Here is a 16,706-nt window from a genome sequence, read left to right as displayed (position 1 = left end):
AAGATGCCCAGAAGCTTTCGCCAGAAAGTGGAAACAAACTGGCGCCCCCTGTCGGACAAGACGGACTGCGGAAGTCCATGCACTCTGAAGACGTGATCGATGAAGAGCTTTGCGGTCTGTTCTGCCGTCGCCACCTTGGCACAAGGGATGAAGTGCGCCATCTTGGTGAACAAGTCCACCACCACTAACACCGCCGTCTTACCTCTGGAGCTGGGCAGGTCTGTAACAAAGTCCAACGCTACCCTCTCCCATGGTTGCTGCGGTGTCTCCAGCGGTTCTAGCAATCCCGCCTGCTTCTGGTGCACTGGTTTGGACCTCTGGCAGATATCACACCTGGCGACGTAGTCCGCCACCTCTCCTCTCATCTGGGGCCACCAAAAGTCTCTAGCCACCAACTCCATCGTCTTCTCTTTGCCGAAATGGCCTGCACTAGGGGCGTCATGCAATTGTTGCAGAACCTTGGCTCGAAGATCGTCGGTGGGCACGTAAAGGGCACCCTTACGAGTCAAAAGTCCATCTTGTAATTGAAACTCATCGTTGTGTCGCGACCCTCCGCGTAGCTCCTCCATCTTAGACTGTGCAAACTGATCCCTTTGCAACGCGCGTCGCACCGCGTCCAGGTCGACTGCGATGGTAGCGCACGTCCACGCCTGCGGTGCGAAAATGTGCTTTGCTGCGATTGGAGCTGCTTCCTCCAAGTATTGCGGCTTTCGGGACAGCGCGTCTGCAATAACATTGGAGTCTCCTGGGATGTATTCTATTTTGAAGTCGAAGTCCGCAAAGAACTCCGCCCAGCGCATGTGTCGCTGGGTCTGCAACTTAGCCGTCCGCCAATACTCTAAGTTCTTGTGATCCGTGCGGACCTGCACCGTGTGCTTGGCTCCTATTAAGAAGTGTCGCCACGCTTTGAAAGCTGCATGAATGGCCAACAACTCCCTGTCCCATATGGTATAATTGCGCTCCGCCTTGCTGAGCTTCCGGGAGTAGAACGCACCCGGTCGCCAGTTGCCTTGTGAACCCTCTTGCAAAAGAACGGCCCCAACCGCTCTATCTGACGCATCGGTCTCTACCCGCATGGGTCTGCCGGGATTCACGTGGAGCAGCTGCTCTTCGGAGGCGAAAAGACCTTTAAGCGTCCGGAAGGACCGCTCCGCTTGTTCGGTCCAGACGAACTTCTTCTTCTTGGAACTGAGGGTGTCAGTGATCGCCGCCGTCGCGTTCGCAAAACCTTTAATAAACTTGCGGTAAAAATTGGCAAAGCCGATGAACCTCTGGACCTCTTTCCGATTTCGAGGGCTTTTCCAGTCCAACAGCGCTTGAACCTTAGCCCTGTCCATGGCCAGTCCCTCGTCGGACAACTTGTAGCCAAGGAAATCAACCTCTCTGACATCAAACTGGCACTTTTCCAACTTGGCGTACAGCCTGTGTTCCTTCAGCCTCTGCAGGACCTCCCTCACGTCCTTATCGTGATCCTCCGGCGATTCCGAGAAAATCAGGATATCGTCGAGAAAGCAAACACACTTTTTGTAGAGGAGACCTGCTAGCACGTGGTGCATAAATGCTTGAAAAACGTGGCTGCCATTTTGGAGGCCGAAAGGCATGACTCTGTATTCGTATGTGCCCAGAGGGGTGAACATGGCGGTCTTCCACTCATCTCCTTTCCGGATGCGGATGAGATTGTAAGCTCCACGTAGGTCCAGCTTGGTGAAAATCTTGCCCCTCCTGACGGTCGCTAAAAGGTCGTCAATCTTGGGCATGGGGAAAGCTTTGGGCTTAGTCAAGCTGTTGATGAACCTGTAATCCACTATAAGCCTTTTTTGGGGCGTGTCCTTCTTCTTCACAAAGAAAACAGGGCTGCCTCCCGCTGCTTTAGATTCCTGGATGAAACCTCGCTTGAGGTTATGGTCTATGAACTCCCGAAGCTCTTGCATTTCGTCCTCCGACATGGAGTACAGCTTGGCAGCAGGCAATTGCGCCCCTGGCTCTAAATCAATCGCGCAGTCGTAAGGTCTATGAGGCGGCAACTTGTCAGCTTCCTTCTCACAGAAAACCTCCAAGAATTCCTGGTACTTGTGAGGCACTGTTTGCACCATACCCAGATGCAATGGCTGCTCAGCTTCTCCTCCCTGATCGGTCTGAAAGCAATGCTGAGCACAATACGATGAACAAAAGTTGATCTGCCTCTGGTACCACGCAACCGCGGGACTGTGCCTCTCCAGCCAACTCATGCCTAACACGATGGGTGTGTCCGATAAGTGGGTGACATTGAAACTAATAAGCTCTCGATGGTTGCCAATCTGCATCATCATGGGAGGGGTTTGCTGCACCACTTGCCCCCCCAGCAACTTCCTGCCGTCCACCGTGACCACGTTCAGAGGCGTCGTTGCAGGCAGGAGCGCCATGTTGTGCTGCTTAACGAACTGCAGTCCCATGAAGTCGGCGTTGCTTCCCGAATCGATCGTTATTGGAACCTCGAGGAGTCTCCCATCAGGCAACTGGAGTGTTGCTGTGAGCAGAACTGCCGGTTTGGGAGGCAAAGGGTCCACGCTCTGCAGTGATGCTGGGGGCTTGTCTACAGATCCGCCTGGCTGAGCCCCAGTAGCTCTGCTTCCAGCCAGGCACTGTCGTTTCCCTGAAGCTGCTCCCCTGGTTGCACCTCTGCTGTTACAGTTGCCAGCGCTGCAGTGTGCTTCTGGAGCCTCTGGGGGCACTCTTTCGCCATATGGTGCGCACTGTCACAGATGTAACACTTCCTGGTTCCTCTAGGAGGCTTCGCTTTGGCTGCACCAGGGACAGGGCTCTGGGATGGCTTCTGAGCCCTAGCACCACCAATCTCCATTGGCTCCTCTCTGTCCTTCCCCATTGGCGAGGGGTGCGCACGGCTGAAGTCCCTGTGCACAAAAGGGAGAGTCCTTGCTTGCGCACGCGCTTGGGGCCCGTCCTCCTCGTGCCACGGACGCCCCTCATGTCGAATTCCAAGAGCTAAAGCCCGTTGCACCACGTCTTCTAGGGTCTGGGGTCTGTCCCCCCTAGCGATCTCATCCTTGATGGGGGGGCTCAATCCCTCCCAAAAAAGATCTCTGACCGGTTTACTGTCCTTTGGCCAATCTAAGGCGGTGAGCAATGCAAAAAATTTAGAGTGGTATTGGCGCACAGTCGCTTTCCCCTGCCTCAGCCCGTGCATTTGACGGCGCGCAATGTCCACATCCACAGAGGATTGAAAACAAGAATCCATCGCTTTGATGAACGCAGTTGAATCGCGACGGGCCGGTCCATCTTCGCGCCACAAATTGCGTAGCCAAGCCCTGGCCTCCCCATGCAGGTGCGAAACAATGAACCCCACTCTCTCCTCCTCATCTTTAAAATCGTGACGGAGTAAGTGCAGTGCATATACAACGTCCGCTCTGAAATTGGGATAGTCTTGCAAGTTGCCATTAAAATGCGGAACTAGGGCACCCCCCCTCCGTCCAAGCGCAATGCCCTCCGCTCTGGATCCTGGGGCCCCCGCCTTGTCCGCGCGCTCCCACCTTGCCTGCAAATCCTGGCACGTCTTCTCCAAGTCGTCATTCTTCTTCTGCGAAGCAATGACTGCCGATGTGAGAGCGGTAACCTGATTCCGCAATGCAACCAGCTGCTCCTCAGCGCTCATGGCTGCTCCCGTTCGTGAGCTTCGCAAAAAAAAAATTTTTGCTTTCGGAGAGGGGACTTACTGTCACGGCCACCCAGGACTGGTCCCAGCTCACAAGAGACCTCACTCCGTTGCAGCTTATTTACAGGAAAAGTTTATTGAAGATTTCTGCTTCTCATACAGTTCAGCATTGTGGCCGTACGTCTGCCACGTTAGACCGCTGAAGTCCCCTCTGACTCCTCCCCTCTTCCGCTCGAACTTAATAGCCTGGCTCTAGACCACCTCTTCCTCTCCTTTCTTTTCCGCAGGGTCTTCCTGCCCCCCTGGGTTCCCTCTCTCCGTGACTCGCCTGAGGCTGAATCCTCTGCCGCCTCTTCCCCCCTCTTTCTGGCTTTAGGGCCGGGCTCCTCCCCTGAGCTCTCTCCACTTCCGCGCGCCTCTACGTTTGAACTTGGCGCGCGTACGTTGCTGCTGACCTTTCTTTCGACCGCTACACCACCCCTTGCTCTGCTCTCCACCCTTTCCGGCTGAACACCCTGCTCCAACCCCCTCTCTCTGTTCTCTCCTAATCCTGCTCCCTCCGAGAGACTGACGACTCCACCCCCTTTACTCCGTTCCGGCTGAGACGTCTCTTGCTTCCTCTGTCTTCCACTGGGCTCCTCTCCGCTTCTCCCTTCTCCTCCCCTTTGCTTGATTAAGGTAACCCCCTTTTGAGAATCCTCTGACTCGCTGCTCAGACTCGTGGATTCCCTCAGAATTCCATCATCTTCTTCCTCATCCTTCTGCCCCTCCTCCCACTCGCTCTCCGTCTCCTCTGTCATCTCCTCCTCTCTCCCAGAAACCCTGACAATATGGATCCACAATTAATTTCTTCAAGTAATTTTGTCATAAAATTCCAAGAAACATTGTCAAAGGCTTTTTTGGCATCTATAAACATAATTGTTGCTTTCTTTTCATTTTTGACCTTCAGATATTCTATTTCATTCAGGATATTTCTTATATTCTCTTTCATTTGCCTACCTAGAAAAAATCCTGTCTGATCTTGATGTACATACTCATTTAATATTTTTTGCTAGCTAAAATGTTTGCAAATAATTTATATTGTTTAACAATGAGATAGGCCTATAATTTTTAATTTGCAGCAAATCTGAATCTTGTTTTGGGATTACTGTAATATAAGCCTCTTTCCATGTTTCTGGGATTTCACCTGTATTTAAAATCTCATTCATAACATCTTTCAATGGGTTTACCAATTGTTCACTTAATTTTTTATAATACTTTGCAGTTAAACCATCTGGACCCGGTGCTCCCACTGTGCTCCGGAGGCTTTGCGTTGCTTTTGCTGAAGCCAGGAGAGCAAGAAGGGTCGATGAGCGCTGCAGCCCCAGAGTCATCTGCAACTGGACCTAACAGTCAAGAGTCCCTTTACCTTTAATACCACTTTAAACAGCCATGGCTTACTCAAAGAATGCTGGGTGCTGTAGTTTAAGTCGGGTTGCCATATTTCAACACCCCCCCCTTTTTTGCCAAATCTTAAAAAAAATGAAAATCGCCAAAAATCTACACTACCAACATGGGCTGCCGCACACTCAGATTTTCCCAGACATTTCAGTGATTTTCCGCCCAGACACTGTTTACAAGGGCTGAATACTGACTGTGTCCAGGAAATTTCAGGCGTATGGCAACCCTATGTTTATGGTGCTGAAAGTTGTTAGAAGACCCCTGTTCTCCTCACAGAGCTACAGTTTCAGACAGAATCAGACAGGATTTTAAAAAATTAGTAATCTACTGTATAGACCACAGGAGCAAATCAAGATCCACTTTCCCCTTCCCAAAAGCAGCAGCTCAAAGCACCTTATGAACCTTGAAAACAAGCATTAAAAATAACAGAAAACATTATTTTATTTATTTATTTATTTATTTATTTATTTATTTATTTATTTTATTTTATTTCTACCCCGCCCATCTGGCCGGATTGCCACCAATAGTCGCCAAACCAAAAAGCAGCATCAAGGAAGAAGAACATAAAGGGTCCAAACGAAGAATCAATAAACTAACAGTTAATAACTTTGCTGAGCTTGCAACACAAGTTCCACAACTTGGGCACAATTATAGCAGTTTGAAGTACTTCTGTGAATGACGAAAGAACTCTGACGAAAGTCGCCTTCCCTGAGGATGTCATGCGAGTGGCAGCTGGCCTTTGGGACTGCATGTCTTAATAGGGAGCCTGCCTCTAATTGTTCAACTTGAAGTTTGATTCCCTGAGGCTCCGTGATGTGCAGGAAACTTCCTTGCATTGTCCATTAGATTCTGGAGACGCAGCAACAACAGCCCCTTCTTCAGTAAGATCCCCATAAAGCCAGCTCCCTTCCCCTCCAATGCTCTGCAAGAAGTAGGCTTAAGCTGTGGGGGTCTCTAGGAACATGTAGTTGGGGTGCAATTCTCAGCCAGAATAGCAATGATGCTGGGGTGGAGTAGACAAGTTGTGGGGAGAGGGAAGATCCAGCTTCTCCCTTTTATTTAATCTCTGAGGCTCTACAGCTATCTTTCCAACCTTTCTGATAGTCTATATTCGTATCTGTTTCCATTCTCCTGATCTTACTCTCTCCCTTTCCCACCACAAACACACACAAAGAATGGACGCTTCCTCCCATCTAACTTCTAACTGCATTCAACTCCTTTCTCTCACCTCTTTTTTCTGTCACAAGTAAACACATCGAGATTTAATTCATTATAGTCTATAATCCTTGGAACATAGCATTTCCTTTCTTCACATTCCACATCTATCATCTATCTGTCTGTCTGTCTGCCCACCTGCCTCTTTGTACCTCTCCACACCTGTCTGCTTCTCTTTGCTTGACTTTCTCCTTCCATGCTGCCAGCCTCTCCCTCAAGCCAATTTCTGCCACAGCCTGTGATCTCTGGCCATAGCTTCCGAACCATAAAAGCATCTGTTGATGGGAGCGAAGCCCCGAGACATGCTGACTGCTCTAGTTTCCTACAAGTAGCAGGACAAATACGGATTCATCCCTGGAATAGAAGCAAAAATTGTATCCTTAGTCCTCACACGAGAAAAGAACTGGAAGAAGGGAAGGCGATTGTTACGAAGACAGAAGTGAGGTTAGGAAGGGGCCGACCCAGCAAAAGAACAATAACTTTGTACTAGAGTACCGATATACGTGAGATGAAAAGGAGAGCTGAGATTAAGTGGCGTTTAGTTTATGTCTTTCGATCTATGGGAAGCAGCCTTTTCCTTCATGCAGAGGTGAGTGCTGTAATTTGCTTTATTTACTCCTGCCGGAAGTTCCTAGTCCTTGTGGTTTTGCAAAATTTTGTGCCAACAGTCCTTTGCAGCTGCCTCCCGAGAAACACTCTTTAATGCATATTTGTTCTGATTTGCCCTCATGGTGCTCTCTGAGCGGTCACACCCAACCCCACTTTTAATACAGTTTGCGCCTGCAGAAGCTTTTGGATAGTCATACTCTTTCATTTCCAAGCAGTGCACAACCTGTAACATGCTGCTGAAACCCTGTAACTTTTTATACCACAGCTTTTCCAGATTATTTTTGTCCTGTTGCATCTGTACAGCAATAGCACGCTAGCGTTGGGGAAGCGTCACAGAACTGAGGGCTCGTTGACACCAGATAGAGCAGTTTTCCCCAGGGGAAAGCAGGGGAGCAAGAGGAAGTGTGGACAAGCCCTAAAGCAGGATAAATCCATTACTAATTCACTGTTGGGGGGGCGCAGGTGGCGCTGTGGGTAAAACTACAGAGCCTAGGGCTTGCCAATCAAAAGGTCGGCGGTTCGAATCCCCGCGACGGGGTGAGCTCCGATTGCTCGGTCCCTGCTCCTGCCCACCTAGCAGTTCGGAAGCACGTCAAAGTGCAAGTAGATACCACTCCGGCGGGAAGGTAAACGGCGTTTCTGTGCGCTGCTCTGGTTTCGCCAGAAGTGGCTTAGTCATGCTGGCCACATGACCCGGAAGCTGTACGCTGGCTCCCTCGGCCAATAAAGCGAGATGAGTGCCGCAACCCCAGAGTCAGTCACGACTGGACCTAATGGTCAGGGGTCCCTTTAATTCACTGTTACTGTGTCAATAACATGTTGCAGAAGACATATGTTGCAATAACACACCCATCTAGAAGTGTCCTCTGTTGTTTTTTCTTTCTGAGCTCCCCCACCCCACAACTTCCTTATACATTCCTTGTTTGAAGTTGCTCTCTTCCTTGACTGTATTGTTTCCATTTGTCTTTTTCTGCACCTCTTTCAGTTCTACAGAACTGTGGGAGAGTCGGAAACCAGAGCAAAACACAGTTTTCAGTATTTATTATTATGGTTGAATTCTGCCCTTCATCCAAAGATCCCGGGGCAGTTCACAAAATAAGAACACATAGAATGAGAATACAAAATACATAATAAACCAAAAACACCCACACAAAAAACAACACATTAAAAAAGACATAATAAAACCCAAATAAGCCCATAGGAAGTCCATGGGTTGAAAACCTGGCATATTAATCCATGTCATATCAAATCACTTTGAGGTGTTTTATAGGAAGTGATTCACTAGTTAAATCATCACCACGCTCCTTTATTTTCAGTCCCTTTCCCAATAATTACTGGCACCGAATTGTTTTGTCTCTCTCTTTTTATTCCCCCCCCCCCACCAGCCCCAAAGAGGAGGTCAAAAGGAACCTGAAGGCTCCGGAGCCCAGTGGGAACGCTCCAAAGGCTTTGGGTTACCTTCACTGAAGCCTGGAGAGTGAGAGGGGTCAGTGTGCACCGACCCCTCTCGCTCTCCAGGCTTCCAAGGTAGCTGCCTGAAGCCTCCAGAGCACAGCGGTAACTCCCGCTGCACTCTGGAGGCTTTGGGTGAATGCACCTTAGCGCACCTTGTTTTAGAGGGGGAGAACAAGAAAAAAAATATTTTTCTGTTCTCCCCCTCCTATGGTCCGGTGCGTCCTATAGAACGAAAAATACGGTATTCAATAAACATTTTCCAATCTTCTTTAAACGTATGTAAGGGGGGAAACAAAACCCCACAGCTTTCTTGCCCCCATAAACTGTCAAATTGGGTTGCAGACAACTAAGTTATACTCAGATAGAGCCACTGAAATTCATCAGTGGGTCTACTTTGAGTAGGACTAGCAATACAGACAGTTGTCTCCCCTTGATCTCTTGAGTTTTTTAAACCAGTAACATAATCCATAAGAACAGTGAATCTCAAACTGTGGTGTGTGGATCACCAGTGATCCGCAAGCTTCATTCAGGTGCTCTGTGGGGTTGCTCGTATTAAATATGAATTTTGCATAAATATAAATGAATATGAATATGGTATATGGATATACAAATAGATATTGTATATGGATAATTGTATTTTTATTCTATGGAATGCAATTTGTAACACAACAAAATAGAACGCCAGAAATCAAAACAGTGAAAATGCAATTAAAAATCACACAGCATCTACCACAGCACTTTACAATTATTACAACAGGAAGAAACATAATTAAGGGTCCACCCATACCTTGGCTTAATGTGGAATGTGAACTGCTTGTGCCTCCTTCATTCCCCTACGTCCATGCATTGTTCCCCAACTGTTGCTGTCCCACACTTTATCCTCCCTAAATCACACTTTATCCTCCCGTACTTGAATTTTCAAAGCATTGGCAATATCCAGTTTTGAGGACGGGAACGTGTTGAATAGCAGTAGTTGGAGGAGAATACTCTCAGTGGAGCATGAGACTCAATCTCAGGGTTGTGGGTACATTTATTAAAGATCACAACATAAAGATCACTGCATGTGGTCCCTTTTCATGTACCCTCCAGCATTTCTCCGATGAAAACAGGGGCGTCCTATTCAACAACAACAACAACAACAACAACAGTTTTACTATTTATATCCTGCTCATCTGACTGGGTTGACCAAGCCACTACCAACATATATAAAAAAATAATAAAACATTAAGCATTTAAAAAACTTCCATATATAGTGATCTTTAATAATAAAACATTAAATACTGTATTTAAAAAACTTCCATATATAGGACTGCCTTCAGCTGTCTTCTAAAGGTTGACACAATCGCCTCTCCCACTTTGTGATTCCCACTTGGCCCCCTAGTATACTCTAGAGCAGAGTGGTCCAACACGTGGCCCTCAAGGCCTTTTTTGGCGGCCCTCAGCACCGTATGCTGCCCACCACCTGCAGCCCTCGCCTTCCCAAAGCTGGATAAGTGAGTTGCTGGGCTTTGCAAAGGAGGAGCGGGGGTCTGACAGGGTCTTAGGGTCCCCCTGCCTCCTTCCCAAAGCCCAGTTAGTGCTTTTCCAGCTTTAGGAAGAAGGTATGAAGGTTCAAGGACGCCGTCGGAGCATCGTGCCTCCTTCCCAAAGCCCAGCCCTCGCTTCTCTGGCTTTGGGAAAGCAGCAGGAGGGACCCTCTCAAATCTTGGCCTCGCCCCCCTGCCCTGCATGGCAAGGCAGTGTGCAGCTTGTGGGTTCTGTGTCGAAATTCTCTTGCAGCCCACTTGGTATGGAAGGTTGGACTGCCCTGCTCTAGAATCAAGGGTGAGGAAACAAGCTGGGAGGTGATTCGAACATGCGTGGGGGAAAACTCTGTGGAATGAAATTGAACACTAGTGAGGGCTCATAGATTCATTGAATTGTAGAGTAGGACTCACAGGGGCATCCATTAAAAGCCAATAATTTTAAAAGTTGTGTGTCCTTGTTTCTCAATTTGATCCTTTCATGTCGTTTTCTGGTCTTTCATGCATTGTGAGTTGCCATTATTTTTATTGATTATAGTTTAGTAAATCTTTATTATACAGTGGTACCTCGGATTACAAACACCTTGGGTTACAAACACTTCGGGTTACAGACCCCACTAACCCAGAAATAGTACCTCGGGTTAAGAACTTTACCTCAGGATGAAAACAGAAATTGCGCACCGGCGGCGCAGCACAAGCGGGAGGGCCCATTAGCTAAAGTGGTACCTCAGGTTAAGAATGGTTTCAGGATAAGAACGGACCTCTGGAACAAATTAAGTTTGTAACCAGAGGTACCACTGTAATTGTTAAATGCAAACTATTTAATTATTATTTGCTGATATTTAAGTTTGCCGTTTACTTATCGAATATTGCTTTATTTGATGTAAGTTGTTTATTTTAAAGTTACGTTTTTATTATGGCTTCTTTGCATTGGATCAGATCGTTATTAGGTGTGCGATCTTTGCTGTCTATTTTGTGGTTTCTTCAGCTTGTAAACCGCCTTGTGCATAGCAATATAGAAAAGTGGCAGGCAAATTATGATTCTTGGAGAAAGCACAGTCTCCCAGCCAAATAACTATTGCTTCCATTTGCTGGTTGTCTGTGATTCATTAAGGTCTCCTTGATCTTACAGATGATGTACAGGGAAGCATCACAGGAAGAAGGCAACCAAAGCTACCAAGGAGAATTCATCTTACTGGGAGTGGCTGACCGCCCACGCTTGGAGATGCTGCTCTTTGCCATTATCCTGATCTGCTACCTGATGACCCTGCTGGGAAACACAACCATCATTGTGGTGTCACGACTGGACCCCCATCTCCACACCCCCATGTATTTCTTCCTCTGCAACCTCTCCATCCTTGACCTTTGCTTCACCACTAGTGCGGCCCCACTGATGCTGGTGAACTTCTGGAGGAAAAGCAAGACCATCAGTTATGGTGCCTGTGTGGCCCAGCTCTACATCTTCCTTGCCTTGGGCTCCACAGAATGTGTCCTTTTGGCTTTTATGGCGTATGACCGATATGCTGCAGTCTGCCATCCGCTGCGCTACACTACCATTATGAACCATTCTGTATGTTTCACAATGGCTGCCATCTCCTGGGTTAGTGGCTTCAGCAATTCACTAGTGCAGACGGTGTTGACATTTAGGATTCCACGATGCGGAGAGAACCGAATAGACCATTTTTTCTGTGAGGTGCCCGCCTTTATGAAATTGGCCTGTGGGGACACCTCACTCAATGAGGCTGTCCTCTTTTTTGGCACTGTGGCCATCCTTCTGTTACCAGTGGGCCTGATCACCATCTCTTATGCCTACATTGTGGCAGCTGTGTTACGGATCCGCTCAGCCAAAGGCAGGCAGAAGGCCTTCAACACCTGTGCTTCCCACTTGATCGTGGTGTCACTCTTTTACGGGTCAGCCATTTTCAGTTACCTCCAGCCCCGATCCGGCTACTCCCGTGACCAGGAAAAGATGGTCTCCCTTTTCTATACATTTGTCACCACCATGCTAAATCCACTAATCTACACCCTGAGGAACAAAGAGGTACACAAAGCTCTTGGAAGGGTAATGAAGAGAATCCCAATAGCTCCTAACTTTTAATAATAATCTCTCATTAATCATCTGTATGATTCCCCTTCCTGTGGGAATTTGTCGCTTTTCTAGGTCGTATATTAATGAATGTTTCTTTTGTGAATGTTTTATTGCTGTTATGATTACTGCAATCTTATGATGCTGTAATATTGTTTTATTGAAATTGTTATAGAAAGGTGGGGTGGAGATGTTGAAAATAAATGAATCTATCTTTCTTTCTGTTCTGGCCCTTGCTTCTTGACAGAGTACTCAAATTCAGGTTTCTGTTTCTGTTGTGTATTGAGTCAAAGGATTTTATATCTGTATTATTATTGTCTGTATTTGCATTAGGGTAAAGTAACTGCCTTTTGGTTCCAGAGGGTACAGCGCTAATAAAGAAGTGTTATTAGAGAACTGTCTCCAGCATATTATGTCAAGAGAGCTGAAATCACAAACCCCAAGTCACAACAGTTTTACCAAAATATTTTATTCACAGATTGCTATGATACATAGGCACCACAGCAGACAGGAGATGGTAGTGCTGCAGCAGGACATTCATCTCATATCTAGCTCATGCCCCCTTTTCTCTCTCTCCCATCACGCCAGAACTTGTGGACCTCAAACAAAGCTGACTGTCGAAAGATAAAAGAAATTATTTCTCCTCAAAGTGCATATATAAATTTTGGCGCTTGCTCCCACAGGAGGCAGTGATGGCCACCAACCTATAAAGCCTTGTCCTCCATGCTTTTCTCCTTTTAAAGCTATCATTGGCTACTAGTCACAATGACTATTTTCTACATCCTCTGTCAATACCAGTTTCTAGACGTTGCAGGAGGATAGAGTGCTCTTGTACTTGCTAGTTTTCCACAGGCATCTGTGAGACGACTAGATGGGCTCTCGTGTTCTTGATGTGCTCCTAAATTTTCTCTATATTGAATAGATATTTTTAGAGATTGCATTTATGATTATTGTCAAGAGGTTTTCACCGCCACAGTACACCAAGGGGTGGGTTTTCTCTAATTGCAGAGGGCAGGCCAGCTTCTGATACTCTAGATACTCTAGAATTTCTCTAATTGCAGAGGGCAGGCCAGCTTCTGATACTCTAGATACTCTAGAGTACCACTTCTGATACTAAAGAATTTGTAAACCAATATTTTACATTGCAGCATGGTTAAAAACGTTTTCCATTAGGAAATGCTAAACCCCTTTTGGTTGAGTGTTTTTGCTGCTACCCTGGGCTTCTTCTTGTTGTTGTCGTTTAGTTGTGTCCGATTCTTCATGACCCCATGGACCAGAGCACTCCAGGCACTCCTGTCTTCCACTGCCTCCTGCAGTTTGGTCAAACTCATGCTGGTAGCTTCAACAACACTGTCCAACCATCTCGTCCTCTGTCGTCCCCTCCTCCTTGTGCCCTCCATCTTTCCCAACATCAGGATCTTTTACAGGGAGTCTTCTCTTCTCATGAGGTGGTCAAATTATTGGAGCCTCAGCTTCAGGATCTGCCCTTCCAGTGAGCACTCAGGGCTGATTTCCTTCAGAATGGAGAGGTTTGATCTTCTTGCAGTCCATGGGACTCTCAAGAGTCTCCTCCAGCACCAGAATTCAAAAGCATCAATTCTTCGGCGATCAGCCTTCTTTATGGTCCCTGCTCATAAAAATTTGAATAGTTCTTCCTATTTTTTGAAGTAAAGTTTCGCTCACCTTCAGTGGTACATTTGACATCAGTAAATAGGATTTGTTTATGTTCATCTTTATTACTGAATTCCTAGCCATCCAAAAAGTTTCGGATTTTCCCAAATGCTAGATGTTTACTTCTTTCTTTAATTTATTTGTTATGATTAAATATTATTCCAAATTAGTGGTGGATTTATACCTGGGCATCTGCACACATTTGATGTCTTGGAATGTTTCCCCAATGATACTGCAATATTGGCATCTAGAGGGGTAGAAGAGAAGAGTTTGTATTTGATATCCCGCTTTATCACTACCCGAAGGAGTCTCAAAGCGGCTAACATTCTCCTTTCCCTTCCTCCCCCACAACAAACATTCTGTGAGGTGAGTGGGGCTGAGAGACTTCAGAGAAGCGTGACTGGCCCAAGGTCACCCAGCAGCTGCATGTGGAGGAGCAGGGAAGCGAACCCGGTTCACCAGATTACGAGTCCACCGCTCTTAACCACTACACCACACAACAAAAACAGAAATTAAACTGGAAGGTTTAATAAAAAGTTACAAGATTTCAGCAGGAGCTACATGGCGTGCACTGAAATATGACATGCACAGAAACAAAGCAGCATGTCTACCCCAAATATTTGCAGGTATAAACAGCATTGAAGGTGGGATCACAAAGAAACAATAACCTGTCTGGATGGCCACTGTGAGAAAAGGATGCTGCACTGGTCGTTGCCATGATCCAGAAAACTCTTCTTATGTTCTTATATATGCAATGTTATGCACAGTCTTTGAGCGGTGAGAGATTCCAGTGGTTCCTTCCTCCCTGACCACCATTTGAAGGTTAGCAGAGACTGGTATCTTTAGAATATATGGTTTTATTTACACATATACATAACCTGAGCACAGGATGGAGGAGCTCACAGCACTAACATCCCACTAGATCTTGCTACCCCATTTATTTTCCAGAGGAACCCCAAAGTTCAACACACAGAGCAAAACATCTCTCTCTCTCTCTCCAGTTTACACAACCAGGGACGTCTTTCCCATTGGGTGTAGTGGCGCAGCAAGCCTGGGAGCCAAGCAGTAGACAGCGCTAGGTGGAGAGTCCGGGGAGAGTCCAGGGAGGGGAGATTGAGGAGGTAAGTGAGGCGGAGTAGGGGCTTAGTGTCTGCATGCCTCCAGCACCCGTCGGAGGCAGGAAGGCTCCAGATGCTTTCCTGCCGTCCGGAGCTCTCTCCACTAGCTCTGTGACACACCACTTCCTCGGCTGCGTGCTATGTGCTTGCATCCCAAGCTCTGCATAATAAACATGACTACCACCGCTCCCCCGGTCTACTCTACCTCGATAGATCCCCGCACTCGAGGTTACACGCTGCAACTGCTGCCCCCAGCGCCCCTCCCTCCTTCACCTGCTTCTCCACCACCTTGCATGGAGCCTGCCTCCTCCCGCTGCCCCCACCACCTCTGCACTCCTTCGCATGAACCGCATTTCCTTCCCCTGCCCAATCCCCTCCCAGTCACACTCTCTCTCCCCCCCCACCCCAAGCAAGGATGGCGAGACTGGGGCTGAGTGAGCGCGCTTCTCTGCTGCGGTGACTTGGATGCCCAGCTCGCTTTGCCTGTCCCTGCCCAGACGAGACCACTGCCTGCCTCCCATGCCACCCCCATCATGCCTGGCTGCCCAGCCCCGCACCATGATCCGGCCGCAGGAGCTGATGCCTGGTCGCGCATGGGCAGCACAGGGCAGTAGCGCGAGGGTGGGAGCAGCCTTTCCTTAAAAAAAGGTCTACAACTCTGGGAAATGTGGGGGGGCCACTGGAGGGAATCTTTGCACCACAGCGCCAGATATACTTAAGACGGCCCTGTACACAACTCAGGATGTTGTTCTTCTATGTACCACACAGGTGAGGTGGCAACAGGAAGGCAACTGTTGAATAGGATCCAAAAGGCAGCAGTCTGATTGGTCCGCAGGAGCCACCCAATCCAGCTCCATGGTGGAAGTGAATCAGCGACCTGATTGGCCTGCAGGAGCAGCCAATCAGGCTCCTGGATGAAGTGAATCCGCAACCTGATTGGCCTACAGGAGCAGCCCAGAATTAGCCAATCACGCAGGGCCCATTGTGTAAATAATGTATATATTAGCTAGACGTTTGGGGAAAAGTTTCATTCATTGCTACTACGAGCTGAATAAAGAGCAGGAAATTCACACTCGACTCCGAGTATATTTCATCTTCCTTATAGATTTAAAGCTTCTGCCGCTGTTGCGATACAGCTAGCACAAGGGAAAGGGAAAAGAACCCATGTTTTGTCCCATGCAAGAGTAAAGGCTGGGAGGTAGGGGAGGCAAAAGGTGGCGGACGCCAAAAGGCTGGGTAACCAAACGCCAAACAAAAGTAAAAATAAAATAAAATAAGGGGGGGAGGAGTAAAGCGTAGAAATTTAACTCAGGAAGAAGGAAAATACAGCGGTAAATGGGGGTGGGAGGAGGGGGATGATCCAGGGAGGGAGGAAAGCAAAGCGCTCTGAGGTAAAGCACCCAGCTCTCACACGCCCTTCTCTCAGCAAAGTTTTTTTTTGGGGGGGCGGGATCGGAATTAAGCAAAGCTGCAAACAACGCAGAAGCAGAGAGGAGGGAAGGAAACCTGAGGACAAACCGCAGGACAAAAGGCAAAGCGCCCAGAAACCTCTCTCACCTGTGACTCCGTTTTGGCTTGGATAGACTTTGGTCGTCCAGAGGCGAGGGGTGAAGAGCTTTGGCAGAAGAGGCTTCACAGAAAATAGACAGAAATCCAAGCATGGAGAAGCTGACTGATGTGGAGAGGTAGAAAGAGGCAGGCACGTGAATAGATAGATCAAGATAGATATGGGGTGTTTGGGAAGAAAGGCTGACTAGATAATGCAATGAGAGAGATCCAGTGGGCAGGCAGTAAGATCAGGAGAAAGGAAGCAGGAGAAAGATGAAGATAGGTCCAGCTACAGCAGTTAGCCTCAAAGTTTAAAGAAAAGGGACAAGGTGGACATTTCTTCTCCGCCCAACTCCTGCCCTGATCAGCTCGTCTATTTCAGTGTTTCCCAA

General features: G+C 47.7%; 2 protein-coding genes across 2 annotated transcripts in view; both read left to right on the top strand.

Annotated features, from left to right (window-relative positions):
• The window catches only part of LOC309364859 (zinc finger protein RFP-like), a 260,032-nt gene that overhangs the window by 13,620 nt on the left and 229,706 nt on the right, over positions 1-16,706 (top strand). The gene's annotated exons all lie outside the window — the stretch shown is intronic.
• LOC309363205 (olfactory receptor 2G3-like) lies at positions 6,653-11,989 on the top strand (the record flags this gene model as incomplete). Its single annotated transcript, XM_081899311.1, has 2 exons — positions 6,653-6,893; positions 11,024-11,989. The coding sequence occupies exons 1-2, from the start codon at positions 6,813-6,815 to the stop codon at positions 11,987-11,989; spliced, it is 1,047 nt and encodes a 348-aa protein (XP_081755437.1). The 5' UTR covers positions 6,653-6,812.

This window comes from Podarcis melisellensis, assembly GCF_964234715.1.
Source record: "Podarcis melisellensis genome assembly, chromosome: 2".
NCBI classification, from domain to species: Eukaryota; Metazoa; Chordata; class Lepidosauria; order Squamata; family Lacertidae; genus Podarcis; species Podarcis melisellensis.
The sequence above is the reverse complement of the archived record's forward strand: the minus strand, read 5'-3'. Positions and strand labels throughout refer to the sequence as shown.